General features: G+C 50.5%; 4 protein-coding genes across 7 annotated transcripts; 2 read left to right on the top strand and 2 right to left on the bottom strand.

Moving 5' to 3' along the window:
• The first annotated feature begins 314 nt into the window (after positions 1 to 314).
• On the top strand, positions 315 to 7,215 carry MMP19 (matrix metallopeptidase 19). Its single transcript, XM_046010568.1, is given in 10 exon segments — positions 315 to 1,417; positions 1,722 to 1,807; positions 2,727 to 2,857; positions 3,092 to 3,307; positions 3,791 to 4,036; positions 4,509 to 4,631; positions 5,445 to 5,609; positions 5,773 to 5,900; positions 6,077 to 6,358; positions 6,360 to 7,215. Coding segments are annotated over 10 exon segments (1,644 nt in total). The 5' UTR covers positions 315 to 1,327; the 3' UTR covers positions 6,537 to 7,215.
• A 258-nt stretch (positions 7,216 to 7,473) lies between these two features.
• LOC123945709 (transmembrane protein 198-like) lies at positions 7,474 to 11,895 on the bottom strand. 4 transcript variants are annotated; one of them, XM_046010506.1, is made up of 5 exons: positions 11,699 to 11,895; positions 10,412 to 10,671; positions 9,234 to 9,815; positions 8,629 to 8,786; positions 7,474 to 8,500 (listed from the first exon to the last, which is right to left on the bottom strand). In XM_046010506.1, exons 2-5 carry the CDS (start codon positions 10,584 to 10,586, stop codon positions 8,363 to 8,365), a joined length of 1,053 nt encoding a protein of 350 aa, XP_045866462.1. In that variant the 5' UTR covers positions 10,587 to 10,671; positions 11,699 to 11,895; the 3' UTR covers positions 7,474 to 8,362. The 4 variants fall into 4 exon arrangements, with proteins under 4 accessions (XP_045866462.1, XP_045866463.1, XP_045866464.1 ...); XM_046010507.1 differs by having other exon boundaries at positions 9,234 to 9,767; XM_046010508.1 differs by lacking the exon at positions 10,412 to 10,671.
• Positions 11,896 to 13,113: 1,218 nt separating this feature from the next.
• DNAJC14 (DnaJ heat shock protein family (Hsp40) member C14) lies at positions 13,114 to 19,275 on the top strand. Its single transcript, XM_046011529.1, has 7 exons — positions 13,114 to 13,266; positions 13,715 to 15,180; positions 17,533 to 17,639; positions 17,848 to 17,967; positions 18,369 to 18,529; positions 18,613 to 18,715; positions 18,947 to 19,275. The coding sequence occupies exons 2-7, from the start codon at positions 13,771 to 13,773 to the stop codon at positions 19,155 to 19,157; spliced, it is 2,112 nt and encodes a 703-aa protein (XP_045867485.1). The 5' UTR covers positions 13,114 to 13,266; positions 13,715 to 13,770; the 3' UTR covers positions 19,158 to 19,275.
• An 875-nt stretch (positions 19,276 to 20,150) lies between these two features.
• On the bottom strand, positions 20,151 to 22,646 carry ORMDL2 (ORMDL sphingolipid biosynthesis regulator 2). The gene is made up of 4 exons (XM_046011531.1): positions 22,553 to 22,646; positions 21,554 to 21,728; positions 21,219 to 21,370; positions 20,151 to 20,639 (listed from the first exon to the last, which is right to left on the bottom strand). Exons 2-4 carry the CDS (start codon positions 21,725 to 21,727, stop codon positions 20,504 to 20,506), a joined length of 462 nt encoding a protein of 153 aa, XP_045867487.1. The 5' UTR covers position 21,728; positions 22,553 to 22,646; the 3' UTR covers positions 20,151 to 20,503.
• Between the last annotated feature and the right edge of the window lie 160 nt (positions 22,647 to 22,806).

The raw sequence follows: 22,806 nt of genomic DNA, 5'->3' as shown, positions 1-22,806 counted from the left end.
GAGGGGTGGAGGGTGGAAAGAGGGGGAGAAGAACAAGGTTGCGAAAGAACCCTGCAGTGGGCTGAGTGAGAGGAGAGCTGGTTCCTAAACCCCGTCATTTCCTGGGGACATCAGCCTTGATGATGGCCTCAGTCATGGCCTTTGTCACTTATCGGTCAGAAGGTCTCTGTCCTTCCTTGCCTGTCACTGGCCATTTGGGACTTAGTCACCTGATTTTTACCCAGTTGAGGGCTGGGTGGGTCAAGGGCTCAGCATCATCAAGGGCAACAATATGAGTCAGGAGTATCCCCTACCATGACCCAGGAGTGTGAAGGGTTCCGCTGTAAAGCCTGCCAGTCTTATAGCATAGCATATGCAAAAGGGCTTGGCATTGGGGTCCTACTGAGAACATGAGTTCAGTAACCCTTTCTCCCAGTCCTATCCTTAGTTCTTTGTGCATTTGAAGGATATGCAAATGTGTGATGCATAAATGAGAGTGGAACCCTTAGTGGCTCCTAAACATCTGAAGAACAAAACTGAGAGTCATCAGTGTGGTGGATGGAAAGAATATGGGTTATGATAAATTATGGAGTCAGCAGAGCGATTTGAATCTAGCCAGATAATTGGGAGCTTCATGTGCTCAGTCAAGTTCACTCTCTGGGTCTCCATTTCCTCTTATAAAAAATGGCCAAAAAACCAAAACAAAATAAAAAAAACAACAAGAGGCAAAACAAAAACCGAACAAATGGATGCCTGAGTGGCTCGGTCAGTAAATCTGCTTCCTTTGGTTCAGGTCATAATCCCAGGGTCCTGAAACCCAAGCACCTAAGCTGCTCCCTTCCCCTTCAGTTTTATTTATTTATTTTTTTCCCTATCGTTGTATAGACAGGGACCCATGAAGGTTGAAGATGAGGAGTTTGCTGCCCCAAGGTTCCTGGGGCACAAGAATGTCCAACTGCAGGGGATAGCCATGGTCCCTATTCTGGTCTCTGCTGGGATTCTGCTTCTCCTCCTGCCGGGATGCTCACCCCCAGGACAGTGTGAAAAGTCTTTCCATCTCCAGGGGACGACTCTGTGGGAATGGGTTGGGGGGCTTTTCTTGACAGAAGCTCTGTGGCAGGGCAGGGGTTAATGGTGAATTGCAACATATCTCTGGGCTGAGTCATCTCCCACTGCCACTCCCCCCAATTTCCCTCCTCTGAAGTTTTATAAAGAGGGCCAGAGACTGGAGAGTGGAAGGAACTGGAGGCAGGAGCCCCCCCACCCACCCAATCCTGCTCCCCTAAGTTCCCAGAGATCTCAGGGCAGAAGGCCCAGACGGCCTCTGGAGTTGTTGCCTGGTTCGACCATGGACTGGCAGTGGCTGTGGCTGGGCTTCTTACTCCCTATGACAGTCTCAGCCCGGGCCCTGGGGCCTGCAGGGAAAGAGACAGCAGTGGTGAGTCCTCCAGTGAAGGAGGGACCCAGGCCCTGAAGGGATTGGGGTACTATGCCACAGTCCCACCCAAGCCTCCCTCCTGACCTTCAACCTGCCTTTCTCTTCCTTCTTCTGCTCCATGATCTACTCCTACTCATCTCACACTTCTTGCCTTTGTTCCACCTGAGCCCCTTCCCTGAGATGCCCTTCCTTTAGTCCTTCCATGTCTGTCCCCTCCTATCCTCATGGGTCTTTTAGGCCACGGAGAAGTTTTACCCTGACACTCATTCCCCTTTTATTCTGCTTACCATGACCGCCATCATAGGATTACCTGTTGCAATATGGGTACCTACAGAAGCCTCTAGAAAGACCTGATGACTTCAGGCCAGAAGATATTATGGAGGCTCTGAGGTGAGAGGTCATAAGGCACATGCCTTATTAAGGGTCAAGGTTGCAAGGTCATCTTTCCATCTTCTTTTTCCATCCCTTCCTCTCACCAGGCCCACTTCTGCCTGACCCCAATCCATGTTGGGGAGCTAGGGAATGGGTTGCTATCACTCTTAGGGGGGTGGGGCATGGAATGAGATGGGGATTCAAAGATGAGGAGCCGTCATGGGATCTTCCTAGACCCTGAGCATGCCTTTGGAGGCTCCATTCCACATTGTATCCAATATACTATTAGCGACATCCCACATAAAGCATAATTTACAGATAGAACTATGAGTTGAGTTGATCTGGAGTTGAGTTGTTGGGATGATGTTGCTTTTTGTGGACATCTAACTCAGCATTTATTTCTATTTTGAAGTTTTCTTTTCCTATTTTGGATCTTAGAGGTAGTTTTTCTTTCTGCTCTCAGCTGTGTTCACAGTTCCTTGAAAAGCCGTAGTGCCTACAGGGCCTGAGCTTTGAAATTGCCCCAGAGCAGGCTGGGCTGGGAGGGGAGTCCAGACAGGAGGAGAAGGCTGAGGGAGGACAGGCTCTCGGGCTGGACCAGTGGTGGGAGAGTCTCCAGAGCAGGGGGTGGGGCACTTCCCCAGAGCAGAAGAAGTTTGGAAATTGCAGTAGGGGAAGAAGGCTACACTTGAGGGAAACCTTACACAGATAAGAGACTGAAGATGGGGAGGTGAAGCTGGAGTATTGCTATTTCTGCAGAACAGAAGAGAAAGTCCTAATTATGAATATTGGATACGGGAGTGACCCCATCAGTTTCAGAGATCCTGTGCCATTCTCACTTACCACTGTGGGCAGAAGGGGCCAAAGAGCTATCCCCAGTTTCCAGTCATTCCAGACTCCTCAGCCCTGCTGGGCCCATCCCTCTCCCTCTTTTCAGAGCTTTTCAGGAAGCATCTGAGCTGCCAATCTCAGATCAGCTGGATGATGCCACAAGGGCCCGCATGGGGCAGCCCCGTTGTGGCCTGGAGGACCCCTTCAACCAGAAGACCCTTAAATACCTCCTGCTGGGTGAGGACTAAACTGGGAAAGGGAGGGAAAGGAGGCTGTGGCATAGCTCTGGAGTACAGGTGGCATTGGGACAGGCTGGTCCAGCTCGGTGTTGAATGGGTGATCACCTGGTGATTAACTGATCATTGCCTGCCTGGAGACATAACTTTTTTGAGTGAATGCCTAGACTCAGGGGATCTCTTTGGGGTTGGCAGAGGATCTCTGTTTCTAATCTATTTTCTGTCCAATAATCAGGCCACTGGAGAAAGAAGCACCTGACCTTCCGCATCTTGAACCTGCCTTCCACCCTCCAGCCCCACACAGCCCGGGCTGCCCTACTTCAAGCCTTCCAGTACTGGAGCAATGTGGCCCCCCTGACCTTCCAGGAGGTGCAGGCTGGCTTCGCTGACATCCGTCTCTCCTTCCATGGCCGTCAGACACCATACTGCTCCAATTCCTTTGATGGGCCTGGTAGGCACCAGCTCTCGGTTCTCACCTCACAGACATTTGAGATGATCTCTGTCCCCTTGAGCCAGTGACTCTGCAACCTTAATGTTCAGGCTGCTCCCTATGCCCAGCTGCACCCTATGCTCTCTAACCACCTTCTAATATTCTCTTAGCGAGCAGCTGGTCACCTCCCTGGGGTCTTATCAAACTTCCTCTTTGAAGCTTATGCTTTAGTCCTTGGTTTAAGTTCCCCTGCTCAAGACACCCCTCAGAGAGGACTGGGCCAGAGAGAAGAGAGTGGTTGAGAAGTATAGAGACAGAGGGATGGGCAATGCAGAGAGAACTGGGTGATGACAAGGGGAGGTGAAAATTGAGAGAGAGGCATCTGAGAGACTGAATACAGTTGGAAATTTAAGGGAATGGAGAAACTGGGGTTTATAACATGCAGGGGATGCTTTAGCCTAGGAGACTCTGACCTTCTTCCTGTCCACCTTTGTCTTTGTCCAGGGAGGGTCCTGGCCCATGCTGACATCCCAGAGCTGGGCAGTGTGCACTTTGATGAAGATGAACTCTGGACTGAGAGAACTTACTGGGGGGTGAACCTGCGCATCATCGCAGCCCACGAACTGGGCCATGCCCTGGGGCTTGGGCACTCTCGATATACCCAGGCCCTCATGGCCCCTGTCTATGCCGGCTACCGGCCCCACTTCAAGCTGCACCCAGATGATGTGGCAGGGATTCAGGCTCTCTACGGTTAGTTTTTTTCCCTCAGGTTACGGCTAATCATGACCCCTAGTGATCCTGAGGTCAGTGAGTGTGACCAGCATCTCTTCAGGCTGAAGAGACTGGTCTAACCTCCATGGTGGGAAATGACTTGGCTTCTTTCTCTTCCTCCTGCCCAGTTATTTAGGCTTCTTCATTTTCAGGAGTTGTTTTTCTGACACTTCCATGTCTGACCTTCCTTTCAGGCCTCTCTCTCCTCTTACCCGTTCTTGGGGATGAAGAAGAATCAGTGTTCCAGCAAACTTCCTTCCTCCTTTCTGGTGCCTCTCAAAACTAAAACGTGTCTCCTGTCGATATCAATACGATCTTGCCTCCCACCAAGAGAAATTCTCTAGGATTCCCTTTTCCACTTTCTATGGGGACTCTGAGGCAAACTTATAGAAGAGTGGGGAGGCCAGGTGCTGTGAGTTCTCTCCTTAAGCAGCATTATGTGGCCTTGCAGGAAAGAAGAACCCAGAGATAGATGAGGAAGAAGAAATGGAGCTCCCTACTGTACCACATGTACCCACAGAACCCAGTCCCATGCCAGACCCCTGCAGTGGTGAACTGGATGCCATGATGTTGGGTGAGGCCTTTCCCCTCCAGGCTATAGGCAGGCAGTGGCAGCAGCCCACGGATCTTGAGACCTGGACAAATGGGAATGATGTGGGACCTCAGCATGAGCAGAAGAGGTTAGAATACAGACAGGGGTGGGGCGCCTGGGTGGCTCAGTGGATTAAGCCGCTGCCTTTGGCTCAGGTCATGATCTCAGGGTCCTGGGATCGAGCCCCGCATCGGGCTCTCTGCTCTGCAGGGAGCCTGCTTCCTCCTCTCTCTCTGCCTGCCTCTCTGCCTACTTGTGACCTCTCTCTCTGTCAAATAAATAAATAAAATCTTAAAAAAAAAAAAAGAATACAGACAGGGGTTAGTGGCCATGGAAGAAAGCACGTGGCATGGAGAGGAAGGCTTCAGAGCCAAATTAAAGGTGGGCTAGGTGGGCATTTACCTCAGTTGCTTCCCTCTAAGGGCCACCAAAAACATATCTGCTAATACAGCAAGGTGAAGAAAACTCTATTTCCTAGAATGTTTATTAGAGAAGGTATCATACCTGCATGGAAGGACAACTTGGAAGCTACTTGGAATGGGAGGTGAGGTCCCCAAAGGTGAGCTATCTGCAGGGTTTTTGTTTTATTGAGTGAATCAGAGCTGAAGTGGTCTGAATAACAAAGAGGCTGAATATGGAGTCTTCCCTCTCTACCTTAATCCTCTCTTTAAATTAAAGTTGAGTGAAGTTTTGAGGCCCAGGCTGTGGGAGGAGAGCAAATTATCAACCTGCCTGCGGTGCCGTAAGTCTTTATTTGACCCAAGTCTTTTTGACTTGTCCACACTTTACCCTCAGGGCCCCGCGGGAAGACTTATGCCTTCAAGGGGAACTATGTGTGGACGGTGACCGATTCAGGGCTGGGTCCCTTGTTCCAAGTGTCTGCCCTTTGGGAGGGGCTCCCAGGAAACCTAGATGCTGCTGTCTACTCTCCTCGAACACAATGGATTCACTTCTTTAAAGGTAAAAGGGACTGCTTTACGGTGTGTTACCTGAGGAGGGCCTACGATTAAAAAAGCCATAAAAGGGAGGGAGAGATGCGGAGTTTCTGGAAGGGTGGAATGGGAGAACCAAAAGCTATCACCTGGAGACAGACGTAACATGTTCTTTCCTTACCTGCTCTCAGGAGACAAGGTGTGGCGCTATATTAATTTCAAGATGTTTCCTGGCTTCCCCAAGAAGCTGAACAGGGTAGAACCCAACCTGGATGCAGCTCTCTATTGGCCTTTCAACCAAAAGGTGTTCCTCTTTAAGGTACAAAGTTCAAAACAAGGGCAAATCTCTTCCTCGGAGGGGTGAGCTACATCACACTGAGAAGCGGACTTGCTCTTGAAGGGAGATCGTTTGCAGCTGGGGGTAGATCTGGGGATACTTAAGTTCTCTCCTTATCCTCTTCATCCTCTTCTTCTCCCTACCCACCCTACTCCTAGGGCTCCGGGTACTAGCAGTGGGACGAGCTGGCCCGAACTGACTTCAGCCACTACCCTAAACCAATCAAAGGCTTGTTTACTGGAGCACCAAACCAGCCCTCTGCTGCTATGAGCTGGCGGGATGGCCAGGTCTATTTCTTCAAGGGTAAACAATACTGGCGCCTCAACAGGCACCTCCGAGGAGAGAAAGGCTATCCCAGAGATACCGCCCGCCACTGGATGCACTGTCATCCCTAGACAACAGACCCTACTCTGTCAGGGGGAGATGCCACTTACTTCTTCATCCTCAGGCACTGACAACTCTGCCATAGGAAGCACCTTGGGTTCCACTTCCTCAGCCATAGGTACCACCTTGAACACTGACCACCCACCCAGAGACCCTATCTTGGACATTAGCCCCTCAGCCACAGGCTCCCCCACCCTTTCATTCCTTGGTAATGTCACTGGCCCAGAGGCCTGAGAGGAGTCAAATGTCCGCTCCCTAGGCTGCGGGGCTGCAGCAGGGGGATGAACAATAGACTTCAGGGCTCGAAAGTTCCCAGCTCCAGCCACCACTCCTCTGTGCTCTTGCCCTCCTGGGCAGTGACTCCCTAACTCTGGGTCAGCTCCCAACTCTATACATTCCTTCGCTCATCCCACATAGCACCTTCCAACTGTGTTACCTACTGTCTGGAAGACCTCAGTAGAAGGAAGGCATCCCTGAGGACCTTGGCTGATGGGTGGCAATAGCTGGGAAGCTAAATGCCTGGGTCCCATTCTTCCCAGACAAAGTGCAAGAAAATGGCATGGCCAGTAAAATGAGCAAGGGCTTTGGAACCCTTCAAGAATCACATTTACTTGCTTATGACTTTGGGCAAGTTAATTAACCTCATTGAGCCTCAGATTCCCCATCTGCTCAATAAGGTTAATACTAGTCCCGCAGGGTGTTTGCATTAAATGAAATACTTTTTGTGAAGTGCAGGGCACAATGTCTGGCACATTTGTGCTTAATAAAGGCTAACTCCATGTTCGTTAAAGAGGACTGAACACGGGGCACCTGGGTGGCTCAGTGGGTTAAAGCCTCTGCCTTCGGCTCAGGTCATGATCCCAGGGTCCTATGATCGAGCCCCGCATCGGGCTCTCTGCTTGGCAGGGAGCCTGCTTCCTCCTCTCTCTCTCTCTGCCTGCCTCTCTGCCTACTTGTGATCTCTGTCAAATTAAAAAAAAAAAAAAAAGAAGAGGACTGAACAGCTCTTCCTCTGGCTATGTGTGTGTGTAGCTGTGAGAGTCCGGTAGTCCAGTCTGGTGAGGATAGCCGTATCACATCTTTAGGGGACCAGAACACTTATCAGTCTGGCTAACTGTTTGGGGGTGCAGAGAAAGAAAAGAGCAGCAACAGCAGAGGCTGGACTCCCTGGTTCAGTGTTCAATGCCATTTTATTCACGTGCTCGATGTTCTTCCTCCCTCCCATCATAGCTTTGTTGCCCAGGGGAGGAACACATCTTCCTTCATGCTGTCCGGGGAACCAGGGAACAGACTCTGAGCAGGAGAATCAGAGGAGGGAGTTAGAATGGGTTAGTGGCTGGGACAAAGTTCTAGTGAAGGAGATTAGCATCACCTACAATGAGAAGCAGAGAAGGCACTTGTCTCCCATGCAGCGGTGAAGACCAGGCTGCTTTGGGCAAAAGGGCAAGACTCTGGCATGTGTGCCAATGGTCTCCCCTTGGAGAAGTAGACAGCTGTGGGGGGAGGCAGGTTGTGCCATGCATTGCCCCGTGGTCTTCCCCACATTAAGGAGAGAAAGGGAAGCACCATGGAGGACGGTATTCCCAAATGAGGTAGGAGAATGGGACTTGAGCCTATGGAAGCCAGGAGCTCCTCTGTGCCCTTCTCCCCATCAAATAGCTATCAAGTGCTTTAGGGAGCTTCCTGGTTTTCTGTAGGTCCTACAACAAAACCCCCTATTCTACCATTGTGAGGCACACTGAGGCAAGTATGTAAAAGGCTCTTTGGGTAAGGGCCCTCCTTGGTTTGGAGGGAATTAGGAAGCCAGTTACTGGTCAGGGCACGTCTATTATTGGACAGAGGTAGGTACTCATCCTTCCATTCCTCTCCCCTCCCCACAAGATTCCCCTTTATCTGTCCCTGAAACATATCCCTACAGGACTGGTCTGGGTTGCAATACAGATTCTATCCCCCGTGACAGAGGTGGGGAAGTTTGTGTGTGGGTCCTGTGGGCTCAGGCCCTGCACACTTGGTGTTCCAAGGTCCTTGCTAGGGGTCGAAGCATCAGTGGAGGTTTAGGCTCAGGTCTGGGTGGAACCAGAAGGTGTGGTGAGGGGTACAGTGGAACCACAGTCAGAATCCAGGTCCAGGACAGTGTGGGGGGCTGTGGCCTGGGGGCCTGGTCCCAGTTGGCGCTCTCGAAGGCTCTGGAGATAACTCTGGAGAGGCACAGGGCAAAGAGGGCAGAAGGTAGGGCCTGGGTCAGAACCCCCCATCCCTGACCCTGACCGCAACCATCCCCATGTGCCCTCTGCCCCATCCCCAGGTGTGCCGTCCCCTCACTCACGGGAGCCAGACTATCAGCAGGGCTCCGGGTGTTGGGGGTAAGCTGCCGCCGGTAGCTGCCTTCACAGAGCCCCACCCCAGGGGATGTCCGGTGCAACTTGGCCTCCTGCTGGCGGATCCGAAGGAGTTGAAGATGCCTTCGCTGGTGGCTCAAGACCACTGCTTGGGAGGGGGCCATACGGACTCAGGGAGGCCTCTTTAGACCCTGAATTCTACCCTCAAACACCTTTACCCTCTACAGAAACCCATTTGATCTCCCTATTGTGTCTCTCTCAAACCTCATTTCCTCCCTGGTTATTCTGAAAGAAACTTCTTTGGAACCCTCCTGCACTTTCCTCTTGGACTTCCCTGAGACCTTTCTTTACTTCCATAACAGTCCCCAGGAACTAACTCCTCTGACAATTTTTCCTCATTCTTACCCAGGCCACTGGTTCCTCCAACTCTAACTTCCTTTCAATGCCCTACCTCATTCACCTCGGACACCTCCACCCTTAAGTATATTTTCCCCCTTCCCAACCCCCCTCCTGCCACTGCCCTGTCAAGTCTGGGAACTGGGGACACGAGAAGGCACAGGTTGGCTGCTTCTGTACCATGGCACTAACTCACCATTGGCGTGGCCTCCATGTTCCTCATCCATGAGCTTCCACTGGGCCAGGGCCCCAAGGGCCCCCAGGACTGGCCAGGTGCCCAGCAAGACCCAGCTATACCAGCAGAGAGGAGGCAAGGCTGGAAGTGCCTGCAAGCGTTGGCCCAGCCGACTGCCCAGTGCCAGCCCCTCTAGGAAGTAGTCAGCACAGGCCACCAGCACTGCAGCACCCAGCAGGGCTGTGCCCAGAACTGTGAATGGACGTGGCCACCGAAGCGTGAGCAGGGCTCCCAGGAGTGCCAGCCCCACCAGCCCCCCAGCTGGCACCCAGGCTGAAGGTGGTTGGTAGATGGGCTCTGTGCCCAGCAGGGCCCCGGCACCCAGGGTCAGGCCTAGTAGGAGACCAGTCAGGAAGAGCCCAACGCTGCGAACCAACATGGTGACCAGGCCACAGAGGAGTCCGATGCCCAGCGCAATGCCCGCGCTCACCTCCAGGCTCAGCTGTGTCTCTAGCACTCGCTCCTTGTGGCACAGCAGGAAGATCACCAGCGCTCCTGACAGCAGACCCGAGAGAAACATTACTGCCTTGAAGCAGCGGTAGCCTGGGAAGGGAGGCAGGAGGCATTGAGAGACAGAACGTAGACATCTATAGGGACGGCTCTGATGAATTAGAAGGGAGAGGAGTGGCTAATCAGAGGGGCAGAAGACAGGAGCATTAGCCCAGGGACCTCAAGGCAAGGGGCAGAAAGGGATCATCTCAGGAAAGGCAGGGACCTTCCAAAAACTGTGAGGGGGTGGGAGGAAAAAAATCAGGAGCAACGGATACATTGCGGGGAGTAAATATGGAAGGAAGATTTAGTACTTTCAGGGACGGTAGACAGGAAGAAATCAGCACAGCCAATTCAGGTAATTGGGGAAGGGTTGAAGAAGACTTAAACATGGAGGATAATGTGGGAATGGAGTTTTGAGGTAGGGGGAAGGGAGAGGCAAGTGAGAATTGGCAGGGGTCAGAGCTAGAGGGCATGGATATAGGGTGTGGACAAGAAGAGCTGGCAAGAGCAGCATGGGCTCCACTGAAGGTAGGGATCCCCTGACAGAAGAATAGAGGTGGCCCAGGAGCAAAGGAGAAAGTTGGCATCATCCTTGAGGGTGACAGTTTTGGGCAGCTGCCCCCCCAGAATCCTGGCCTTGCCCTCACCGAAGCAGCAGTAGATGATTCCAAAGCAGCAGCAAAGAGCACACACCAGGGCAGGTGCCAGTTCAGGATTGTCCTGGGGTTCCAAGACACATCTTGGGTCTGGAGGCTCTGGGAGTTGTTGATTAAAGGGCCTGGGGTCAGAGGTCATGGCCAGGGGCAACAGGGCTTCCTCCATGGCCGAAGAAAAGGTGATCCCAGAGGGGAAGATCAGTGTCAGCTCCTCTCATCCATCCATGAATATCTTGAGGGGGTTGGGAAACCTGCAAGGGGGTAGGGGTAGGAACTCAGGTGCCCATGAATCTTGAGAATTCTGTACCTCTGCTTCTTAAGAAGAAAGGCCAGTTTCAGGAGGGAGCATGGCCTTGCTGGAGTAACTGAAAAAATCCACAGGATTGGGTCAAGGGGAACCAGCTGTCTTTTTACTACCCTCTGAAACAAGGACACGAAGTAAAACTTAAACTAAAATCTTGTAAGGTTATGAAACTTTATCTGCTCCCTAGCTTCCCAGGCTGGGTTGGGGAGAGTAGAAAGTCCTAGGTCAGTGGAAGGGGGGGCCCAGGGACACTAGTGAGACTGGGCGTTAAAGGCCAGCAGCTTGTTCCAGCTAAAAAGAAAGCTTGCCCCATCTGCAGCTGGGACTCAATACTACCTCACTGGACTGGGAAAGGTGGGGTTAACTGAGGGGGTAGGAGGAGAAAGAGAAGAGAATGAGTCATGGTGGAGTCTCTGGACAGCTGTTCCAACCCCAAGGAAGGAAGAGGGGGAGAAAAGAAACAGACACCAAAAGAGTTTGGGACAAGGAATCGAGTAGAGAGAGTCCCCCCCACACTTTGCCAAGGTCCTGGAGCCCCAGCTCATGTGGAGATGGAGTTGTTGGGGGGAAGGGGCATCCCGCCACAGTCCAGTTCCCATGGTCCCTCTTGGACTAAGCAGGCACCTTGCCCACAGACATCTCACATCCTGGTATACCGCTTCTTGCTCCTCCTCTCAGGACAGTGGTGGGACTTTTCCTACCTCTCCCCCCCCCCCCCCCCGGGGTGTCGGGGCTGCCAGTAGGATTTGAATTCGGCTCCTGAAAGGAGAACACTAAGGAGGGGCTGGTACTGCGGGCACTGTGGGAGTGGGGTAGGAGGGATGCAGGCACTTTCATCTGTCTTCTTTTGGACCAAGGTCCTAACAGGCTAGAGGGTTGGCGTCGGGATTCCCTGGGGCTCCTCTCTTCAATCCGCTTGGAAGTCTAGGGACTCTAAACAAGGACAGATTGGGGAAGGAGTGTTGACTACTCACCACCCTGCCAGGGCTCACGAGAGGAGGGGGTAGAAGTGCTTCCCTAACCCCCCTGCTGCATCCTTGCCCGGAGGTCCTAGGCGTCGGGGCGGCTGTCGGGCGTGGGCACCCCCAGGGTCACTCTGTTCGTTGCCCCCTAAACTCTTGCAAGCCGAAGCCCAAGCCCCGTGAGCTAAATGCATCCAGCCTGGGGGTGGAGGAAGGGGACTGGGTGTGTGGGGGTTGACATCACGGGGCGGGCCCCTTCAACTCTTTTCCCTTTGTGTGGGGGGGACCCAGTTTGCCCACTGCTCTAGGCTAGGACCAGAGATCCCCCAGCCGTAGGAGGGGCAGGTTTTGGGGACACCCCAAGACGTTTGGGGAAAGATCTCTGAATGCTCAAGTGATGACTCCACAACTAGACGCTCTCAAACTCCCAACTGGGGTCCCAGCGCCCCTCTTGCCCCGGCTTGGTTTCTTCCACTTCCCAGAGAATTGGAGTATTGTCTTCTGGAGAACCTGGTGGTCGAGATCGGGGACCCGGGGAAGGGGCTTTTACAGGACTGGGGGCGCCGGCGAGGGCCTCATGGGCGGAAAAACTTGCGGAGCAAGACGGGGTCTGGAAGGGGGACTAACGAGAGAAGCGCAAGCAGAGGAGGGGACCCAAGCTGGGTCTGCGTGGGGGCGGGGGCGCGTGTCAACGTTGACCGAGAGTAGCTCGGTATGCAAATGAAACGCAAAACAGCATGTAGATGAGTGCAGTGTTTTTTGGCACTCCGCTGGGGTCCCGAGCCCAGCGGATGTACGCTCCTAGTCGCACAGAACCGTTCCGTTGATAGTGCCTTGGAGCAGCGTCCCGAGGGGCGGATCCGGGCCGTGGGAGCTGCAGTTATACCGGGCAGTTCGCCAGCTGGGTCAGGCACTAGGGAGGCCGAGGACTGCTGGGAAAGAAGGGGTAGTGCAGGGAGGCCAGGGTGGGGGCTGGCCCGGGGCGTCCTCCCCTCTGCTCCACCTCCGCATGATACAAAAAGGTCTCTGTCCTCGCTACCGGCAGCAGGGAAAGGATCGGGCCGGTGGCTCTTCTACGCTCCCTGGTTTTGTCTGCAAGGAAAACACTGTGGCTCGGTGGCTGTCCTCAATCTCCCAGTCTCGGCAAAGCCCAAGAATACAGCCAGAGGAACCCTGAAAAAAAAAAAGAAAAAAAAAAAAAATATCTGTCCCGCGTCCGCAGGCACTGCTACAGCGCCCACCAGTGGTGTAGCCTGCGGAGCTATCACTCCCGCACGCGGAGGGTGGCAGCAGAGAGCCCTTTAAGGGGCGGGGCCAGATCTTCCTCAGGACCTCCTCCTCTGATTTGACTCAGCGCTTGCTCGACTGGCTCGCGCCACTGCCAACCGCTTTTTCGTTTCCTTCCTGTCTCGTCCCTGGTGACCCCGGAAGTGGAAGTGGGCGTAGGTCGGCGGTCACGGCGGGGACGGAAGGCGGAAGAAGAGCGTGAGCGGGAGGCGGAGCCGGGGGAGCTGCACTCGTAGCTCCCCCTGGCCCTAGGCCCAGCTGCTCGAGGGGGAGGAGTTACCGCTGCTCTTCGGGTACGTTACCTTCGCCCCCTCTACCCAGCCCAAGGGTTTCCTGGATGTCTTTCTCAGGGGTAACCCCAAGCTCCGCCCCCAGGTTTTCTTTGAGAGCCGCACGATCCCCACCCTTTTCTGGCAGCCTGTGCCCCCCCCCCTTTCCAGTCGTCTTTCCCTTTTTACCCGAGTGACCCCCGGACCACACCCTTTGAGTTACCGCCCTCTTTCCCTGATTCTGGATTATGACTTTCTGGGGAAAGAAGAAAAACTAAGGGGTTTTAGAGGGGGGAAGGGAGCACGGTTGTGGTTAATGTAGTATTGGCTTATTGGTAGGGATAACGAACGCCCCAGAAGAATTTGAGAAAACAAGGGAGGTGGGTGCATTAATTATATCCTCAGTTTAAGGTTATTTAACCCCTCTCTCTGTTCAATTCTGATCATCCCCACCTTGATACCTTTGTTGCAGGCATCAGAACTTATCATGATGGCTGTGACCTAAAATCCTCAGGAAGCCCTGGGGTCATGGCCCAGAAGCACCCCGGAGAAAGAGGGTTGTGTGGAGCCCACCACAGTGGTGGTGCCTCCTTCAGGACTTTAGGATCCTCTGTGGACCCTGAAATACTTTCATTCTCAGGACTCAGGGACTCAGTGGGGCCTGCTCCTAATGGTACCCGCTGCCTCACAGAGCCCTCTAGTCCTAAGTACACACAGCCCCCAAACCCAGCCCACTGGTCGGATCCAAGCCATGGCCCCCCAAGGGGTCCAGGACCCCCTAGGGATGGAGAGGACCCTGATCAGAGTGAGGCATCTTCAGAAGAAGAATCAGGAATGGACCAGGAACTCTCAAGAGAGAATGAGGCTGGGTACCAGGAGGATGGGAACCCTTCTTTTCTTTCCATTCCATCTGCTTGCAACTGCCAGGGAATCCCTGGAATCCCTGAAGGGCCTTACTCTGAGGGAGGAGATAGCTCTTCTAGCAACTTTTGCCACCATTGTACCTCTCCAGTTTTGGGGGAAGATGAAGAGTTGGAAGAGGAATATGATGAGGAGGAACCTCTTAAGTTCCCCAGTGATTTTTCACGTGTGCCCAGTGGGAAGAAACCACCCCGGAGACAGCGGCACCGAATCCCGGCCAAGGAGGATACTCGGGAGGGTGGACGCAGAGATCCCAGGTCTCCTGGCCGACATCGGCTGGGCCGGAAAAGAAGTCAGGCAGATAAGCGCAAAGGCCTGGGATTATGGGGAGCAGAGGAACTGTGTCAGCTTGGGCAGGCAGGCTTCTGGTGGCTGATTGAACTGCTGGTATTGGTGGGAGAGTATGTAGAAACTTGTGGCCATCTCATCTATGCATGCAGGCAGCTGAAAGGCAGCGATCTGGACCTTTTTCGAGTCTGGTTGGGAGTCTGGGCAGGGCGGCTGGGAGGCTGGGCCCAGGTGATGTTCCAGTTTCTGAGCCAAGGATGTTGCTATGGGGCAGGGCTATTCACCCGTTTTCTTAGGCTACTAGGTGCTTTGCTGCTTCTGGCTCTGGCCCTCTTTTTGGGCTGTCTACAGTTGGGCTGGCGGTTTCTGGCGGGACTGGGTGACCGGTTAGGCTGGAGGGGTAAAGCCACTTGGCTCTTTTCTTGGATGGATTTTCCCACCTTGCAGCGTTGCCTGATTCTGCTGAGAGAGAGCAGGCCATGGCAGCAGTTGGTAAAAATGTTTCAGTGGGGTTGGCTGGAGTTGCCTTGGGTCAAGCCAAGGACTAATAGGCAGGGGAATGCATCTGTAGCTGGTGGTCGCTACTGCCAGCCTGAAGAAGAAGTGGCTCGACTCTTGACCATGGCTGGGGTTCCTGAGGATGAGCTAAACCCTTTCCATGTGTTGGGGGTTGAAGCCACAGCATCAGATGTTGAACTGAAGAAGGCATATAGGCAGCTGGCAGTGATGGTGAGTATCTTTCCCCTGTTTCCTGTTCCTCTTTGTTGTCTTATTTTCTATTCCAATTTTAGGAAGAGTAGGATAAAGAGAAGGCAGAATAAAACTCAACTTGAAGCTGGAGTAACATTAATTCTTAGGAAACAGTCATAAAGACTTTTTCCCCCCTGCTGTGGCATCTGACTTTCCCTTCATTTTAAGTTTTTGTCTTGAGATTCTTTTTTTTTTTTTTTTTTTTTAAGATTTATTTATTTTAGAGAGAGAGAGCACTAGAGGGTCTGCAGGGCAGGGGGAGGGGCGCGGGTGGCGTAGGGGAGAGGGAGAAGCAGACTCCCTCCTGAGCAGGGAGCCAGATGCAGGGGTTTGGTCCCAGAACCCCAGGATGTTAGACCACTCACCCTGAAATATCCAGGTGAAGTCCCTCTAACCACCCTCTAGGGTGGAAAAGAGGCCTCATTAGAAAGCCTGTCAGTTCTGTACCCTGAACTAATGAGGGTTTTTTGAACAGGGGGATATCCAACTATCTGTCCCAGATAGGCAAGTGTGGACTTAGTTTGGGAAGGTTCAGGGAGTGCATGTGACTGCTCCAGGACTAGGTGAAAGAAAACAAAGTATTTCAAGACCAGCAATCTAGAATGGAAAAGGGAAAGAGAATGGAACATAAACCATAGAGAGGCATGTGCGTCTGTATGTCATACATATGGCTGTTTTTAAAGATTTCATTTTTAAGTAATCTCTACACCTGATATGGGGCTCAGACCCACAACCCTGAGATCAAGAGTCCCATTGTCCTACTGACTAGGCCAGCCAGGCGCCTCATGATATGGTTGCTTTTATTGATGGGGGGTGGGAGGGGGTGGTACAGGTGGAGTTGTGATGCCCCATATGCCTGAGGGAAATGTTTAATACAAGCATGCAAATTGCTATTAGTAGATATTAATTTGCTATTTTTAGATATGATTTTTATTGCTTTTTCTGTAAGCAAAACTGTATTATAAGTAATGTGTGTAAATTCCATTGGAGGCTGATTTGAGTGTATGGAACTGGACTGGTAAAATTATCACGGTCTGTAAATTACGCCAGCGACTGCATGGCAACAAAGAGGAATGGGTTAACCAAGGTGTCCATGAACCATTCAAGACACAGTAAGGTACCAGGCCTGTAACTTAGCAGAGGACTAAGTTTGGTGGGAAATGCATGCCCCTTAGTGGATAGACTGGGATATTCTTAAGAGTGGGGAATGGCAGTTTACACTCAGATTGTTACTAGCAATAGAGCTCTTTTTTCACTTTCATGTCTTTGAGCAGACATCCTCTCTTGGGGAATAACATTCTTAGAAGAAAATTTCATTTTCAACTTACTTTCTTGGAGTAGAGACATAGTTAAGTTCCTTGATCCTCAATATACCTGCCCTGCACCTCAAAGTATTCCCTTGTTCTGGGCCAGTGTCTCTGGGCTTCTTTTACAAAACCTCTCACTGTCCTTACGAAGCCTCAGAGTGACCATGACCGAAAGCTGTTCGATAAGCTTGGGTATGTGGAATATTAACGGCATTCCCTTTGTTTGGCATCATCAGGAGATTAGCTTTATTCTGTTCTTTTGGAAAAGGAGGATGGGAACAATCAGGAAGCTGTAGGAGGTGAGGATACTATTTGTCTTAGAGGAGAGGCTGAAAAGTGGATAAAAAGCCTGTGAGGATCACAATATGCTATTTCATTTCTGGGACAGAAAGGCAAACCATTATGGGAAGTACATACTAGAATTTTCCAGTTAGAATGAGTTTGAAGATGTAGTATCTTTGGAACTCTTACTTTATGGTTGACGATAGAGTTAAAAGTGAGGGCTTAGTATGCATTTACCAGGTAGGGTGACCAACCATCCCTGCTTCCCGGGATTGAGGGTTTCTTGAGACATGAACTTTTAGTGCTAATACTGGGACAGTCCCAGGCACACTGATAGGATGGATCACCCTAGTGCCAAATTCTGTGTATATATGCTATGAGTATTCTCCCAGTAATCCATGATAGATAGCTAATAGTGACGGAGCTAGAACTTGATCACATATATGTGTCTGCAGAGCCAGAGCAATTAGTCATTAAGTTGTATTGATTCTCTAAAAGGGTGGTGAAAGAGAACCATTTGATACAAGGGTTATTATTATTATTATTTAGTTTTTTTAAGTAGGTTCCATGCCCAGTGTGTAGCCCAAGGTGGAGCCCAGCCAGGCTTGAACTCAGAACCCTGAGATCAAGAATCAGATGCTTAACCCACTGAACTATCCAGGCATCCTGATAATGAGGTTATTTTGACCTAAAATGGGGAGAGGGTTGGAATGGATTTGTGATGAAATCTTTGTCTTGGTAGGTTCATCCTGACAAAAATCATCATCCCCGGGCAGAGGAGGCCTTCAAGGTTTTGCGGGCAGCTTGGGACATTGTCAGCAACCCTGAAAGGCGGAAGGAATATGAAATGTAAGTTGGAAATGGGAAATTGTCAGGTGGGATAAATGAGTAATCTTCAAAGTAGAGGTCCCTGGACTTGTGGATGAAGCTCTCTGAGGTGGAGAGAATGGGGTTGCTTATCTTTCTAGCTGGCCAGGGACCTCAAGAGGGTTAAAGGTTCATCTCCCTTTGTCCCTTGATCAATACCTTCTGATTTACAAAGGCTTTCTTCTCTTAGGAAACGAATGGCAGAGACTGAGCTGAGCCGGTCAGTGAATGAGTTTCTGTCCAAGCTGCAGGATGACCTCAAAGAGGCAATGAATACTATGATGTGCAGCCGATGCCAGGGAAAGCATAGGTATGAAATAGGGCAGGGATGGGACAGTCACAGATTAGCCATTGGGTAGCCAAAGAGTTCCGTTTGAGTATTACTGGTAGTTGGGGGATAGAGCTGATGAGTAACAAGACCCTGAGGTTTTTATTTTTGCCATAGTGTCAAGAGATTGGGAATTTGAATTTGCACTAAGAAAAAAAAGTTAATATTTTTAGTGTTAAGAGAGAAGGTTGAGGGTACGGTGTTTGTAGACATATGTAACAACTGAGTGGAGATAATTTTAGATATATTAGCCATTTGTCAATAATGATGACACTAAACGCTTGATCTTAGCCAAAAGGCCCAGAAGTGATTATAACGATAATAGTGTAACGGTGTTGTAGGCTTGATAGATGAAAAGGAACTTTCCTTTTGTTGGGTTGTAGGAGGTTTGAAATGGACCGGGAACCTAAGAGTGCCAGATACTGTGCTGAGTGTAATAGACTGCATCCTGCTGAGGAAGGAGACTTTTGGGCGGAGTCAAGCATGTTGGGCCTCAAGATCACCTATTTTGCACTGATGGATGGAAAAGTGTATGACATCACAGGTATACTTCTGTTCTCTAGAAATATGGGCTCATGTATGCCCAAAACTGTGATTTTTTTGGCTAATTATTTCTCATGCTTGTAGAGTGGGCTGGATGCCAGCGTGTGGGAATCTCCCCAGATACTCACAGAGTCCCCTATCACATCTCCTTTGGTTCTCGGATTCCAGGCACCAGTGGGCGGCAGAGGTAGGTGTTACTTCTTTCAACAATCTATCTCCTGTTGTAGTTCTGAGTATGATTTCAGATGACATGCTGCTTAGGACACCTAGAGGTCTTACTCTTAAGTTTGGTAGCTGACTCAGTATATCTTTTTCTTCCCCCGCAGTGTATCTTTAACTTAGGTGTAAACAGGTAACAGAGGTAACCATATAACTCTTAAAAGCTCTTGCCTCATAATGTCTTCTGTTTTCCTCTCAGAGCAACCCCAGATGCCCCTCCTGCTGACCTTCAGGATTTCTTGAGCCGGATATTTCAAGTACCCCCAGGCCAGATGTCCAATGGGAACTTTTTTGCAGCTCCTCAGCCTGGCCCTGGGGCCACTGCAGCCTCTAAGCCCAACAGCACAGTACCCAAGGGAGAAGCCAAACCGAAGCGGCGGAAGAAAGTGAGGAGGCCCTTCCAACGTTGACACCCCTTCTCTTCTTTCCTCAGATCAATGTCAGGGAGTCAAAAGGGCTGTGTATAGCACAGGATGGAGTTTTGACTTGTTTATTTTTAAATATTTAAAAAAGGGAAAATTTTAAGCTCAAATTGTTCACTCAGTACTTGTAGGAAGCCCCAGAACCACTCTCCCTCCTCCACCAGCACCTAGGAACTGAATCTTGTCTTCTGACAATACCAAAGAAATAGGGGGTGGCTAAAGCAAAGATCCTAGAGCCTGGACCTGGGCTGGACAGTATCTCCCATGGTAGTGTGGGAACTGGTATTTCCCTGGGGTCTGTATGCCTTTGTCTTTTGCTTCTAGAGCAAATGACACTCTTCCCCCTTTTTTTAAACTACGAGTCTATCTTCTAATTTCTTGACCCATTTCAGGAGGGAGCCCCCTCCTTTACCCCAACATTCTAGTTTAAAGAGAACAAGAAAGCATGTAGCCCTAATTATAGGAGATTATACATAGAGTTCAGAGAGTGGGAACTTTGAATTTTTCCTCTGACAGTCACCTTGTGGGTAATCACCCAACTTCATGCTTGTTGCTGCAGGGATGGCCACACTAATAATTTTTAAAAAGCAGACTCATGCCCTCTGCCCTTGGGTGAGGGAGAAGGATAAAGGGGCTCCCAGAAGCCCCCTTATGATCCAAGGGTTTGTATTTTTTTAAGTTTGTTCATATTTGTATGTACATATCTATTTAAAGCCAGGGGATTATCTTTCTATAAATATATAAACTGGCAACTCTCTTCTTTGCCCTTTTTCTCATTTGAGAATCCTTTCCCTACTAAGTATTAGCTGAGTAAAGGGCACTTCCTACTGGATCAAGGGAGAGGGGATTAAAACAATACCTTAGAGAAGTTTTATACAGTAAGTTGCTATTCCTTGTTTCTTCCCCAACCTTATAAGGACATCTCCCTACCCTTCCTGCTGACCAAACTATAGCCATATCTGGGAAAAAAAAAAAAAAAAAAAAAAACAACAACAACAAAACCAAACTTTATTATAGGGAAAATACACAGCAAAACAGAGCTGGCAGGTGGTGCAGGTAGAAGATCTGGAAAAACTTAATCACCAAACTGTTCAAACATGGCTTCCTGCTGTGAGGGAGACTGATTTGGCCCTTATCTTTGCCACCTTTCCTGATTCAAAGAAAATTTGTTTTTAGCAGGGCTGGGCCCAGGGAGCCCCATTTTCCAGTCTGTTTTCTTCCTAGGAGTTTGGGAAAGGTTATGTAGTTCTCAGGGTTTCAAGATACAGAAGACAATACAGAGAAGGAAAGGATGTTGCAGCTCTTTGGTCCAGTGTTATCCCCAGCCCCATCTCTCAGTATTTGTTGATGCCAAAGAGTCGAACCCCATGGAATTGGGGTAACTTAGGCAGCAGGACGCTGAGCAATGAGGCTGTGTTGATGAGGAAGTGAGCAGCATCATACTTGGTGTAGAAGCTGGCCAGGAGGTAGCTGGGGAGAGAAGAAACGGGTTAAGTGAAGTTGGCTTTCCCTAGCTGTATTTATGGCTTTGCAGTGACTTTCTCTTCTATTTTTAAGTGACCAGTTTTACTGCATGTAGTCCTAGAATATCTGAAAATATTCTAGTTAAATTAATAGTTATTTACTTTGGGATTGGGGAGATAATCAGCACTTTTAGCTGGAGATTTATAAGTTAGAGAGTTTTTTAATTGTTAATGATGTGCCAAATGACAGCTGAAGTCATGTGGCTGTTAGAGTGCTTTTGCTTCAATTCCCCACTGTTTTCACAGATTTATATCTGTTCTGCTTTATTTATTCATTTCCTTGGAAGTGTAAAACCATTTGGTTTTGCTTGGGTGTTTTCTCAGTCCTTTCTCCATTCCCCTACCACCAACGGGGCAGCAAGGAATGCTTGATTACTATCTTCTACTTTTTATTGCTCTCCCTAGATTTAGACCACACCATAGTATCTTCAAAGGGTCTAAGTGAGTAGTCTGCTTTTTTAAAGCTTCCCTATGGAGGTTTCTCCTTGATGCTTGGAGCATTCCCTGTATCTCCCCCTAGACTCACAGTATGATAGGAGAGATGCTGAGGAATTTGCGGGAAGAGGTAAATTGGAGCCCGTAGTCCATCTGTTCCCAGTGTGTCAGTAGCCGAGCCTTTCCTTGGTCAGGGGTCTCAAAAGGTGTCCCTTTCACCGTATGTAAGAAGACATACATAGCCTGGGAGGAGGGAAAGGCGGGGCGGGGGAAAGGGTGCAGTGTGAGGAGGCAGAAAGTAGTCCGTCAGCCCAAGAATTATGCTGAGATCCCGAAACAAAGACATAAATCCCCAAATAATCAGTGATTTTGGGTTTTGGTTGGGAAAGGCCTGGGTTGGGTATAAGGGTGTGGTTTAGTGCTCACCAAGTTATGGATGACGTTGGTCAGGGTCCAGACAACAGGAATGCTGAAGAAGGGGATGCTGAGTAGAACCACATGCAGCAGTCCTACCAAGATGATGTAGGCCAGCCAGATGCCCCGGCTATTCATCACTCGAGTGTTGGGGTTTACTTCGCTGTGTGCCACCCCCACATTCATCCTACCGCCGTGGGGGATCAGGCAGGAGTCCAACTCAATTTCCTCTCAACCCCTCTTTGAATTAGTTCCCCCAAGTTGTCTCCTGGATAGCCCAAATCCCCTTAACTCTATTGGGAATAAAAGAACTTCCCCACTGTGCACAAAGGAAAAACTGAAGACTTAGGAAGGAAAACTTAAAAGGCAAGAGGGGTGCTCTCTACTTTTAGAGACATTAATGGTAGTCTTTACTCTGATCCTTACACTTCAACTCTAACCTAAAGGGGTCTAGGCTTGGGGCAGGGACTTCTGACAGCAGGGGTTAACAACCACTAATAAGGGGTAAGGGGACAAAACTACTTCTAATCCCCACCTCTTCCTATGTGGCTTGCCCGTCCAGTCTCTCATCCCCTTGGCATGTAAGCAGGCCGCATCCCAATCCCTTTCTCAAGCGAAGGGCGCTGCCAAGTATTTACCCAATGGCTTTTGGATTGAGCTAGGAAGGAACCTGAGCTCAGCATCTCGAGTCACGGAGCCTTATCCCGGATTCAAGGGGCAGCTCTGATTGAACTTGGCCCTTTAAAATCATACTTGTTGATGTTAACTTGGGAAGCAAATCTTGCTCGCCCGTCTTTACCTGAAATTCCCTAAACCCTAGTATTGAACCCGCCCCATGCTCCTCCCAGCTTCCCTCTCAAGTTTGTCATTCGGCTATCCTCAGGGGTCCCTCCAGAGCTCCTCTCGGTATTTAGGTTGCCGACGCTTAAACCTCCCTCCGCTCCCGCCCTCCATCTTTCGCCCGGTACCACTTTCCCTCAGCCCCATTTCTAGTCTCCCAGCAGCCCCTACCTGCTGGCTTCAGAAGCCCGTCCGACTCGAAGAGCGGCGTTAGCTTCCCCACCTGTGGTGTCCAGGAAGCACCCGCCCTCGCCCGTCTGCGCTCTCCCTATTCGTGGAACAGAATCGGCGCTGCCGCCACCCATTGGTTGGCAGTTTGCAATAGTGATGCACAATTGGTCGCCGTTTCCGCCGTTCAGGAAGTTCAGAACCCGCCCCTCTCCCTGTCCCACCTTTTGAGAGAGGTGGGGAAAGCGGCTAGGAGG

Source organism: Meles meles, chromosome 7 (genome assembly GCF_922984935.1).
Source record: "Meles meles chromosome 7, mMelMel3.1 paternal haplotype, whole genome shotgun sequence".
Taxonomy (NCBI): Eukaryota; Metazoa; Chordata; class Mammalia; order Carnivora; family Mustelidae; genus Meles; species Meles meles.
This window is presented reverse-complemented; position numbering and strand designations above follow the sequence as displayed.